Raw genomic sequence first — 13,282 nt, 5'->3', positions numbered from 1 at the left:
ACAGGAGTTGGTTGACATGATGATTAGGAGAAAGGTTGATATTCTGTGCATCCAAGAGAGCAGGTGGAAAGGTAGTAAGGCTAGAAGTTTGGGAGCAGGGTTTAAATTATTCTACCACGGAGTAGATGGGAAGAGAAATGGAGTAGGGGTTATTTTAAAGGAAGAGCTGGCTAAGAATGTCTTGGAGGTGAAAAGAGTATCAGATCGAGTGATGAGACTAAAATTTGAAATTGAGGGTGTTATGTATAATGTGGTTAGCGGCTATGCACCACAGGTAGGATGTGACCAAGAGTTGAAAGAGAAATTCTGGAAGGAACTAGATGAAGTAGTTCTGAGCATCCCAGACAGCGAGAGAGTTGTGATTGGTGCAGATTGTAATGGACATATTGGTAAAGGAAACAGGGGCGATGAAGAAGTGATGGGTAAGTACGGCATCCAGGAAAGGAACTTTGAAGGGCAGATGGTGGTGGACTTTGCAAAAAGGATGGAGATGGCTGTAGTGAACACTTATTTCCAGAAGAGGGAGGAACATATAGTGACCTACAAGAGCGGAGGTAGAACCACGCAGGTAGATTATATTTTGTGCAGACGATGTAATCTGAAGGAGGTTACTGACTGTAAAGTAGTGGTAGGGGAGAGTGTAGCTCGACAGCATAGGATGGTAGTATGTAGGATGATTCTGGTGGTGGGTAGGAAGATTAAGAAGACAAAGGTAGAGCAGAGAACCATGTGGTGGAAGCTGAAAAAGGAAGAATGTTGTGCAGCCTTCCGGAAAGAGGTGAGACAGGCTCTCGATGGACAACCGAAGCTCCCGGAAGACTGGACGACGACAGCCAAGGTGATCAGAGAGACAGGCAGGAGAGTACTTGGTGTGTCATCTGGTAGGAAAGGGGAGAAGGAGACTTGGTGGTGGAACCCCAAAATACAGGGAGTCATACAAGGAAAGAGATTAGCGAAGAAGAAGTGGGATACTGAGAGGACTGAGGAGAGGCGAAAGGACTACATCGAGATGCGACGTAGGGCAAAGTAGAGGTGGCAAAGGCTAAACAAGAGGCATATGAAGACATGTACACCAGGTTGGACACGAAAGAAGGAGAAAAGGATCTCTACAGGTTGGCCAGACAGAGGGATAGAGATGGGAAGGATGTGCAGCAGGTCAGGGTGATTAAGGATAGAGATGGAAATGTGTTGACTGGTGCCGGTAGTGTACTAAATAGATGGAAAGAATACTTTGAGAAGTTGATGAATGAAGAAAATGAGAGAGAAGGAAGAGTTGAAGAGGCAAGAGTGAAGGACCAGGAAGTGGAAATGATTACTAAGGGGGAAGTCAGAAAGGCACTACAAAGGATGAAAACTGGAAAGGCAGTTGGTCCTGATGACATACCGGTAGAGGTATGGAAGCAATTTGGAGAGATGGCTGTGGAGTTTTTGACCAACTTATTCAACAGAATACTAGCGGGCGAAAAGATGCCTGAAGAATGGAGGAAAAGTGTTCTAGTTCCCATTTTTAAGAACAAAGGGGATGTTCAGAGCTGTGGGAACTATAGAGGAATAAAGTTGATGAGCCACACAATGAAGTTATGGGAAAGAGTAGTGGAGGCTAGACTCAGGACAGAAGTAAGTATCTGCGAGCAACAGTATGGTTTCATGCCTAGAAAGAGTACCACAGATGCATTATTTGCCTTGAGGATGCTCGTGGAAAAGTACAGAGAAGGTCAGCAGGAGCTACATTGTGTCTTTGTGGATCTAGAGAAAGCCTATGACAGAGTACCAAGAGAGGAACTGTGGTACTGCATGCGTAAGTCTGGTGTGGCAGAGAAGTATGTTAAAATAGTACAGGACATGTATGATGGCAGCAGAACAATGGTGAGGTGTGCCTTAGGTGTGACAGAGGAATTTAAGGTGGAGGTGGGACTGCATCAGGGATCAGCTCTGAGCCCCTTCCTGTTTGCAGTGGTAATGGATAGGCTGACAGATAAGGTTAGACTGGAATCCCCTTGGACCATGATGTTCGCAGATGATATTGTCATATGCAGTGAAAGCAGGGAGCACGCAGAGGAACAATTGGAAAGATGGAGACATGCACTGGAAAGGAGAGGAATGAAGATTAGCCGAAGTAAAACAGAATATATGTGCGTGAATGAGAAAAGTGGAGGGGGAAGAGTGAGGCTACAGGGAGAAGAGATAGCGAGGGTCGACGACTTCAAATACTTGGGGTCAACAATACAGAGCAATGGAGAGTGTGGTCAGGAAGTGAAGAAACGGGTCCAAGCAGGTTGGAACAGCTGGCGAAAGGTGTCTGGTGTGTTATGTGACAGAAGAGTGTCTGCTAGGATGAAGGGCAAAGTTTACAAAACAGTGGTGAGGCCGGCCATGATGTACGGATTAGAGACAGTGGCACTGAAGAAACAACAGGAATCTGAACTGGAGGTGGCAGAAATGAAGATGTTGAGGTTCTCGCTCGGAGTGACCAGGTTGGATAGGATTAGAAATGAGCTCATTCGAGGGACAGCCAAAGCTGGATGTTTTGGAGACAAGATTCGAGAGAGCAGACTTCGATGGTTTGGACATGTTCAGAGGCGAGAGAGTGAGTATATTGGTAGAAAGATGCTGAGGATGGAGCTCCCAGGCAAAAGAGCGAGAGGAAGACCAAAGAGAAGGTTTATGGGTGTGGTGAGGGAAGACATGAGGGCAGTTGGGGTTAGAGAGGAAGATGCAGGAGATAGGCTAAGATGGCAAAAGATGACACGCTGTGGCGACCCCTAACGGGACAAGCCGAAAGGAAAAGAAGAAGACAGGGAGGGGTGAGTGCTTTTGTGCTCCCAGTTAGGGAAAGATCAGACCCACGAGAAAACAAAGCAAAGATCTAAAAGGAAAAGCAAAACTGGTCAATAAGCAGCACTGATATCTGTTGGAGGATTATAACACGACAACTTTGGTGGACAATGATCCTGCATGTTGGTATTTTGCATTGTGTGTTAGCATTAACCCAAACAAAATGGTCTAGAGCAAAGCTTTGTGGTCTTTGGAATACACAATCTGTCTTTGCTTTATGCATAGTTTGACAGTAAATTAAATTTTTTGAAAGAACTGTCAAAACTGCAGTTTTGTGTGAAGTGAGTTGAGTCATCCTGGACTTCCGGAAGTGCGGCGTCGACCTGGTCCCACTGTTCATCAATAGGGAGTGTGTGGAGAGAGTCCACTCCTTCAAATTTCTGGGAGTCTACGGTGACGAAAATAAGTATTTGAACACCCTGCTATATTGCAAGTTCTCGCACTTAGAAATGATGGAGGGGCTGGAATCATAGGGGCATGTCCACTGTGAGAGAGATAATCTAAAAAGAAAAATCCAGAAATCACAATGTATGATTTTTTTTTTTAACGATTTATTTGTGTGATACAGCTGCAAATAATTATTTGAACACCTGAGAAAACCAATGTTAATATTTGGTAGAGTAGCCTTTGTTTGCAATTACAGAGGTCGAATGTTTCCTGTAGTTGTTCACCAGGTTTGCACACACTGCAGGAGGGATTTTGGCCCACTCCTCCACACATATCTTCTCTAGATCAAACAAGTTTCTGGGCTATCGCTGAGAAACAGAGTTTCAGCTCCCTCCATAGAATTTCTACTGGGTTTGGGTCTGGAGACTTGCTAGGCGGAGCAGAACCTTGATATGCTTCTTACGGGGCCACTCCTTGGTTTTCATGGGTGTGTGCTCCAGGTCATTGTCATCTTGAAAGACCCAGCCACGACCCATCTTGCTCTGACTGAGGAAAAGCGGTTGTTCCGCAAAATCTCACAATACATGGCCGCGGTCATCCTCTCCTTAATACAGTGCAGTCGTCCTGTCCCATGTGCAGAAAGACACTCTGAAAGCATGATGCCCCCATGCTTCTCAGTATGGATGGTGTTCCAGGGATGGAACTCATCATGCGTCTTCCTCTAAACACGGTTAGTGGAATTATGACCAAAAAGTCCCATCTGACTACAAAACCTTCTCCCATGACTCTGTATCCCTCTGTATCATCCAGATGGTCATTGGCAAACTCAAGACGTGCCTTGACATGTGGTGGTTTAAGCAGGGGAACCTTCCGTGCCATGCATAATTTCAAACCATGAGGTCTTAGTGTATTACCAACAGTCACCTTGGAAATGGTGATCCCAGCTCTTTTTAGGTCATTGACCAAGTCCTGTCGTGTAGGCCTGGGCTGATTCCTCACCTTTCATTGAGACTGCACCAGGTGATATCTTGCATGGGGCTCCACTCCGATTGAGATTGACCATGGTTAGCTTCTTCTATTTTCTAATGATTGCTCCAACAGTGGACCTTTTTTCACCAAGCTGCTTGGCAATTTCTCTGTAGCCCTTTCCAGCCATCTGGAGTTGTACAATTTTGTCTCTGGTGTCTTTGGACAGCTCTTTGGTCTTGGCCATGTTACAAGTTTGAGTCTTACTGATTGTAGGGGGTGGACAGGTGTCTTTATGCAGCTAACGACCTCACACAGGTGCATTTGATTCAGGATAATACATGGAGTGGAGGTGGACTTTTTTTAAGACGGACTAACAGGTCATTGGGTGTCAGAATTCTAGCTGATAGACAGGTGTTGAAATACTTATTTGCAGCTGTATCACACTAACAAGATGTTGGAAAAAATAATAAATTGTGATTTCTGGATTTTTCTTTTTCGATTATCTCTCTCACAGTTGACATGCGCCTGCGATTAAAATTTCAGAGCCCCCCCACCCCCCCCCATGATTTCTAAGTGGGAGAACGTGCAATATAGCAGGGTGTTCAAATACTTATTTTCTTCACTGTACACCATGGACAAACTCATTTGGACTGTAAATAGCACCGCAGTGGTGAAAAAGGCCCAGCAGCAACTCCACTTCCTGAAAGTGCTCAGGAAGAACAACTTGGAAGCTAACCTGCCGCAGGCCTTCTACAGAACCACTGTGGAGAGCATCCTCTCATACTGCATCACAGTGTGGGATGCTGGATGCACAGCAGCAGACAGGAAAGCTCTGCAAAGAGTGGTCAACAGTGCCCAGAAGATCACTGGCTGCTCTCTGCCCTCTCTAGAGGACATCGCCAACTCCTGCTGTCACAGCAGAGCCTCTAATATTGTAAAGGACTCTTCACATCCTGGTCATCACCTGTTTAACCTGCTGCCCTCTGGCAGGCGGTACAGGTCCCACAAAACACGGACAACCAGATTCAAGGACAGTTTTTTCCCCCACAGCCATCAACTCCTTGAACTCAAAACCTGTGAAAATAACAGTACTGTAAAGGAATATTATGCAACGGCACTTTTGTGCATTTATTTATTTATTTTAGCAATTACTGTGCCTTGATGTTTTATCTGTTGTTTTTACCTAAGGTGTTCTCCGATTTTTATTCTATTTTATTGCACCTTGCCCCTTGTGGAGAAGCACTCATCATTACATTGTATGCACAGCATATAATGACATTAAAGGCTTTTTTATTTGATTTTGTATCACTTGCACACGAGTCAAAGCAAAACCTCTCAAGTCCAAGGGCTCACTGTACCGTGCAATGTTCTATTGGTCGTCATTTAGGAAAACCCTGCTTCACAAGTAATAGACGTTGGAAATGGAAGCATGGTATTTGGTGCTTTTCTTTTAGTTTTTAAGGGTTCATTGTCTCATTTCCAAGCCTGTCACTAGATTTTCACTTATAGGCGAGCCATAAACTGGTATTTTAAGAAGGACTGTGGATATTGCCATCTTTTTTTTTTTGTAGTTGTTGGCTGTTCTTATCTTTTAGGCTTTTCCCCTTTCCACAGAAAAAATCATTTTTGCTATCTTGGGAGATGACTTTTGAATCATGTAACCAAAGCTCTTTGAATGTGTCTTGAGAGGTGCATGTGGCTGTACCTGATTGGGGGGAATTGTAAATGGCTGGCAACAAGTCCACTGTGTACTCCACCTACCGCCCAAAGTCACACGGGACAATTTCCATCTTACCCATGACTGTATTGAGGATAACCACTGTAAATTTCCACATACCGACGAGCCATGAAATATTTTTTGTTCAGTGTCTCTGTGTGGCTCGGTACTAAATATCCATTGGTTGGGGGCCGCTGATTGAGGAGACGGGCAACCTCCACTTCAGAGTGCGCAGTGAAAGTTTGCCACTCATTCACACAGGCGCATGTCAAGCTAATGCCGGGCAATCCAATTGATTTTGAGGGGATTGCACTGCGGGGAATGGGGAGGAGGGGAGATGGTGACGCGTCCCAGTGGATGCCGCTAAGCTCGCCTCAGTCAAACACCGCTCGTTACTCTTGCTGGCTGTCGTTTGTGTTATAATCACCGCGGTAGGCTGATGTTACACAGTAATTATTCTCAGCGCCAATGAGTCAGAAGAAAATAACATTTGCTATGTAAGTACCACGACACCCCACTGTTGTCCTTGCTATTGTTTTTTTAGTGCCTTTCGCCTCTCCAGGCAGAGAGATTTATTTGTTAGTGAAGACTATGAGAAGGCCTCGTGGGAATAAGTAATAATGACAAGTCCCACTGGAAATACTTTATTGTTTTCATTGGCGGCTATTTCAAAATTGTACATTTGACCCAAGTATAGAAAATTAACAGCTCTAAATGTTAAAAAAATATTAACAACGGCTTGTGTCTTTACCCCTTCATTTTGATGGTGTGATGAACTTGCAGAGGAAGATTACTGCTCGTTGACTTTCCCAGGATATTACATCTTTATTTATTACGATTGTTGTGTTATTGTCACTTTGACCAGAAATTACTGAGCAGCCAGGTCGTATGTATGATGTGTCATACAGGCAAAACTATTATATCATCTCTCACACTGAGCTAAAAAAAAATGCTCACACTTTCCCAAAAAGTCACACATTCACCAAAAGACCACTCTCGCTCTCTTACAATAAGTCATCTGTTGCACACCCAAAACTTTCACTCTCAAAAAAGTAACACATACACCAACAAACCTCTCCCTCTCTCATCTGTTCTCTCACATGCCCCCCCAAAATTGTCACACTCCTACAGACCCATCAGAGTCTCACCAAAAGAACTCTGACACTTTTGATAAATGGATCACCTTCATCACTTTGCTTTTTTTCTGTAGGTTCCATCACAAATTCTATTGTCATCGCTGCTCTGCTAGCAGTGGCATCCTCAATAAAAAGCCAAAGAAATTTGAGTTTGGAGGATGCATTTCACTGCTGGTTTCTTCTTTTGCTGTCCTCCAGGCGGTCGTTGTATGGAGTTTATCCCTACAAGTCTAGCATGATTGGCCTAGAGAACCTGGGAGATCCATCGGATATCTGGGACATTGTGGAGACCATCGGTAAAGGGACTTATGGCAAAGTCTACAGGGTGACCAGCAAGAAGGATGGAAGTCAGGCAGCAGTCAAAGTGTTGGACCCCATCAACGTGAGTCAAACTGTTCTCTGACTACATCGCACTTGATCTGTTGCAGATTCAGTCCATTGTGGATTTTTTTTTCTATTCATATCATGGATAATTCACCATATTGCGGGATTCCATAATTTCTCACGTGTGCAGATTAGAGCAATTCTAAATAAGTATAAGGAAAATGGGAAAAAAAAAATCACATTGTAAAAATGTATACGGTACTTAATGGCTGTGAAAATGTGTGAGTAATCCATTTGACATGACTCTGCTCATACTGAAACGTTTTGAAATTGCCTTATCTCAGCATTCAAGCCACACCAACAGAGTAAGTTTCCTGTAATCTTGATGCAGTTGTGCCCCCCCCCCATTGAAGTCTTTTTAATTTATTTTCTCTCATGTTCTGTTCTACTTCAGTTTAAAGTAAAAGTCGTAGCTCCTGCTTGTCTGTATCCTCTGTGTAAATGTGCTCATTTGTCTGTGCGATAAGGACTCCTTAGTGACGAGTGACTAGACTTGAGGTGTCGGGCTGAGGGGATGAAGCAAGCCACGATTCTCCCCTTGATGGCCATTGGGATGCAGCAGTCTCTTCTCTCATCCCTCCGTCTGACATTATCACTCAGGGATCCAAAGCGGAGTTCTTTTTGCCCGTCCATCTGCCTGACTTTCACTTTCATGGAAAAGTAGCAGCAAAAGTAGTTTAGCTCCCCATTTCTATTCATGTTTTTGTGTAGCGGCTCTCAAGTATACAGTGTATAATAATTGGACGAGAGGTGACTAACCGAGTTCTTTCCTCAATCAAAATTAGGAACTAATCAATTACCACAATGATAATTATTCTAAATTCTATTACAACTTTACTCGTTCACTTATTCCCTCTCAAAAGGTCTCTGAAATAATATTTCCCCTTATGAGTTAAGGTTATCCTAATTTAAATAACCAAGCTACCAAATAAACTCCCCACTTTTTTAACTGTCTTGCAGATAGTCAAATAATAGCCCTGGTTATGTAACAAAAAGTGTGAACATTTAATAACAAAATAAAGGAAGGAAAATCAAACAAAACAAACATTCAAATAAACAAAGTCAACACAACAGGTACACAATGCACGTATGAGCTAAGCTAAGCTAATTTAAGGCTCATACAAAAATGAACATAGCCGGAAAAACAAAAGAAATTCAAACCCCAATGTCTCCGTTTCAAACGGCAGGAATGAAGAAAGTCGAGGGTTGTGTCCAATTGTCCAGCCTCATCCAAGTCCTGACGGTCCGATCGGTTGCATAGCTTCTTCCTTGTGCTCAAATGCAGGCCTCGCTAGCGTTTGTTCATTGCTAGTGTCCTCGTCTTCTTCCACGTGGACCAACACAAGCCTCGCTGGCTGGTGTTAGCTTGTCGCTAGCCTCCTAGCAAAGTTCCATGCATCCACTTATCCTCTGTATTAGCGGCTAACTCCACCACGTTACGACGTGATTTGAGTAGTCCACACAAACAACACACTACCACAATTGAACTGTCAACAGTACTTGTCCAACACGTTGATCAATGTTGATAGATGTCCGCCCTTAACTTTTCTCTTTTTCAGACAACCACTGTATTTCGCACTTCATCCAGCTTTTTCTCTCGTACCTCCCGCATCTCCTTCTTTCCTGTCCTTCTCAAGCACTGGTTACACCAATAAAATGACAAACAAAACTACTGTATTTCTTTTCAGAAATGAATAAAACTCATTTAAATACAAATCCCTCCAAAAGAAAATAAATTCAGCACACAATAACAAATATTCCACCACCTTGTACAAAGAAAACCAATAACCTAATTGCTACTTTATTTATTTTAACTTTTAACTGTAGCAGTTTTTTTTTTAACTGGGTTACACTTGCTGCAATGAAAACATTGTATTCAGCCACAAAAATGTCATGAGCAAAACAAAAAAATGTTGTTGGAAAAAAGGTTGTTTTCTTTTCAGACCTTCAACATGTCAGTATAGTGCTTTTTATAGCTGCCACTGACAGTTTGTCTCTCATGAGAACATTTGCCCCCTTTCCACGGCACTCCAGCTACTACATTCAGCACCGATGAAATGTCTCTTGAGACATTTCCATTATTTTGAGAATGTGGTCAGTGGAGTCGATAGCAATTGAGTGACACAAAACACCCTTGGTCGTTGTTTGGTTGACCTGATTTGTTTTGCCCGTTTAATTGTAAGTATGAGGCTACATGACTAGAAATGACAAAAATAATAAAAGCAACATTTGACAATTAAACAGCTGACACATCAATGCCTCAGTCCATTTTTGTTTTGTGGTGTCGTCATAAGGACATGGATGAAGAGATCGAGGCAGAATACAACATCCTGCGGTCTTTGTCCAACCACCCCAATGTGGTGAAGTTTTACGGCATGTTTTACAAAAAAGAGAATTTATTGGGTGGACAGCTCTGGCTTGTACTGGAGGTGAGCTGGTATCACTTTATCAAGGATTATTTTCTTAACACATCGTAGAGGCTGCATGCTTCTTCCATGTATGTTAATGCACAGTATAGATGCGATACGCGATATTCGATTCTCTGTCTCCCCCACAGCTCTGCAATGGTGGTTCGGTCACAGAACTCATCAAAGGGCTTCTGATGAAAGGCCAACGACTGCAGGAGCCTGTTATAGCATACATTTTATACAGCGCCCTCCTGGTAAGAGGTTAACTGTTCCCTAGGAGGTGGGGCTCAACGCTCTGAGCGTTGATTGTGAGAGGCCCTAGTGGTTGTCTGTGCTTGTTGGTGGTTTGTTGTGAATTGCTCTCGTGAACGCCTCCATGGATCATAAATGTTCTCGCTCCTTTTATTTTGAAAGGGTCTTCAGCATCTGCACAACAACCGGATTATCCATCGTGACGTCAAAGGCAATAACATCCTCTTGACGGCAGAAGGAGGAGTCAAACTGGTTGACTTTGGTATTGTATTTTTTGAGTTTTTTTAGTAGAAAGTTGGAGAGTAGTTATCCTTTGCCTATTTCAAATAGAGTACAAAGCTCTTGGGGGGGAAGCAAAATTGTAAGTTTCTTTGATTTTTCTATTGATGATTTTATCTTTTGGCGGCACGGTAGGCTCGAAACCTCTTCAAAAAAGGCAGCAATTGTATTTATGAAATGTATTGTGTATATCATTGCATCAATTATACTGTAAGTCAAATCCCGAAAAACAGGATATACCGTATTTTCTCGAGTAAGATGCGCCCTGAAGTATAATGCGCACCGCCAAAGTTGACCTAAAAAAATCAGGAAAACCCTTGTACCAATGTACAATGTGCACCACCAATTTGCTCCTACCCATATGCTCAAAATATTTGGAATTATCTGTATTTATATTTTGTTAGGTTTGTTCTTGTTTTGTTTTTCAAAAAGCTATCTTTATAAAGTACGTTTCTTTCGGCTTGTCCCTTTCGGGGTCGCCACAGTGTGTCATCTCAGATGAACGCACATATATGTTTGGCACAATTTTTACGCCGGATGCCCTTCCTGATGCAACCCTTCTCAGGGAGTGGAGGCCCCAGTGGGATACGAACCAACAACCCCTGGTTTACCAAACCACTGCTCTAACCACTGAGCTACGGGGCCTCGAAAACTATCTTTATAGCAATCATTAATAATAATTTTTGTGCATGTACTGATGGAGCTGTTATATGTATCTCAGAACAGGCCACAGGACATGCTTGTCCTGGTCCCTGTAATTATCAGAACTGAACCCCTTAACCAACTAAAATAAACGCTCAATAATGGCATAACATGTTATTATTACAGTTGATAACACATATTACAGTTTTAAATAAATATTTAACACTGTTAGACTTAAACATTTTTTGTATTAAATATTTGTGCATAAAACATTTGTGCATAGTCCAGTTTATTGTCTACATTACATATCCCTGGCCAAGACTTCAAAAGCAACATCTGGCTCATCTTCAATCTGAAAAATATTCATCGTAGCTACCTTTGGCGACTTGGTCCAGTTCTGGTGCCTCCTGAATTCATGAACAATGATCCTATTTTGCTCGCAAAGCATGTCATCCTCTGTGCCATCCATGGCGTTTGTGGGAAAACAATTTTTGAATCCCAAGAGTTTTGGTTCCGCAGCGCAGCCTCTTGCCCACCTGACGCCATAGCGTGAGGTGGCCATAAAAAAGTGACCATTTCAATTGTGTGCGCTCTCCTGTTTTTTTTTGTTTGTTTGTTTTTTTAAATGTGCCCATGACGGTCGTATTACGTAGTTTGAGCTCACGTTGTTTTTATACTCACCAGAAGCCATTGAGGCAAGCTATCATTGTTTTGGACTGCAACACTACTTAAGAGTTGACAGCGTCATCGGCACGAGTGATGATACACTTCTTTTAAAAGCAGCTGCACAGCTAGCTGTTGTAGTTGACATTTTTTTGTATGATTTAAGTTAAAACAAATTCATGGGCAGTCATTTCTGATCTTTGGTGCAGTAGCTACAAACATGCTACGCTAACGATCGTAAAATACAAGGTCCCCGACGAGGTCGTAGAGTTCAGGTTGGGGGAGCACATTACCGTAATATGCAAGACATCAAATATCATATCAAAATGTATATGTATACCCTTTTTTTACCGCTCTGTGTACCTGTATAAAACTATACAATGTGATTGTATTTTTATTTTTTTGCTCTATCAACATTTTAAAAATATTTTTTGAAAAATGTGCGCATTATTTTTGAGAAATCACGGTAAATCCTCAAACAGCAATTTCCATCAGGTTTTGCATGAGAATTTTTAATTAATTTAATTAATTTTCTTAAATCAGTAGATTGCGATGAATCCAACGAACTTGCAAGCAAACAATGTCAGAAATTTCACCCCGCAAATTATATTTTGCTCATGATTTTAATTTAGGTCTGTAGCAATACCTCATTTTCACACAGTAAACCACTATAAATTTGCCCTTTTAGAGGATTATTTATTTATTGTTATTTTTTTTTGTGAGGGGGATTCTCCATTATTTGCTTAAAAAAAAAAAATCACGTTTTATGTTTTTGGGCACAAGCCTGAACCGCATCAAATTAAAAAAACAAATAAATAAAAATGCTGCTTTGGTGCCATCTGGTAGTATTTTGGTCCCACGCAACTATGTTAAACTGAGGGGGAGGAGCTTCATTCAGCTTGGTCATAGCCTTGACTAATAGAAAATGTGTACTTTTCTGCCATCTTATGGTATCTATGGGGTATTACAAACCTTTTTGGGTGGGTCTCAATGACTTCCAGATTAGCGGCAGGGTTTGGTCCTTATCCTGCATCACTGTACTTGAGAGGCAATTGAACACTTTTGTAAACTACAGTACTGAATATATTGTATAATATTTTGTAGTATAAGCATTCTGGGTTTCAGATTGGAGTGGTGCACCAAGTGGCTTGGGTGTGTGAATTTGAAAATGTGTTGTAAGATTCCTTTTGTCACCATGACGTCGTTCGATTTCACGGACCGTGGCATTTACCTGAGGCTATTATTGCTCATTTAAATTGCATTATTTTGCATATTAAAAGAAAGCTGTTGTGCTAAATGACTCAAAATCCCTCAGGCATGTTTATATCCTCTGCGTTGTGGAGATGAAGCGGACTCAAGCTGATAAAAATCTGTCCTACATAATTTGAAATGATCACAGTCCTTTGTTGTTACTGCTCGGCAGGCTGCCGCGATAAATCATACGCCAGCATTTATTGTTTAACTCGAGCATTTGTCTTGGTGCTTTTCAATAAATAAGATGTATTTTTCAGGGGTATCAGCACAACTGACCAGCGCCCGACTGCGGAGGAACACATCAGTTGGGACCCCATTTTGGATGGCTCCCGAGGTCAGACATGTTTCTTTTAGCC

The 13,282-nt window shown here is 42.2% G+C and overlaps 1 protein-coding gene across 4 annotated transcripts in view; it reads left to right on the top strand.

Annotated features, from left to right (window-relative positions):
- Positions 1-13,282, top strand: part of LOC133511831 (E3 ubiquitin-protein ligase ubr3) — a 141,040-nt gene that overhangs the window by 54,466 nt on the left and 73,292 nt on the right. For all 4 annotated transcript variants that reach the window (XM_061840803.1, XM_061840802.1, XM_061840804.1 and 1 more), the window contains 5 exons: positions 7,243-7,426; positions 9,723-9,857; positions 9,986-10,090; positions 10,251-10,350; positions 13,184-13,260. In XM_061840803.1, the coding sequence (XP_061696787.1) occupies positions 7,243-7,426; positions 9,723-9,857; positions 9,986-10,090; positions 10,251-10,350; positions 13,184-13,260 (601 nt within the window). The remainder of the gene's footprint in view (positions 1-7,242; positions 7,427-9,722; positions 9,858-9,985; positions 10,091-10,250; positions 10,351-13,183; positions 13,261-13,282) is intronic.

This window comes from Syngnathoides biaculeatus, chromosome 14 (genome assembly GCF_019802595.1).
Source record: "Syngnathoides biaculeatus isolate LvHL_M chromosome 14, ASM1980259v1, whole genome shotgun sequence".
Taxonomy (NCBI): domain Eukaryota; kingdom Metazoa; phylum Chordata; class Actinopteri; order Syngnathiformes; family Syngnathidae; genus Syngnathoides; species Syngnathoides biaculeatus.
Note: the sequence above shows the minus strand (reverse complement) of the source record. Positions and strands in the feature narration are given on the sequence as shown.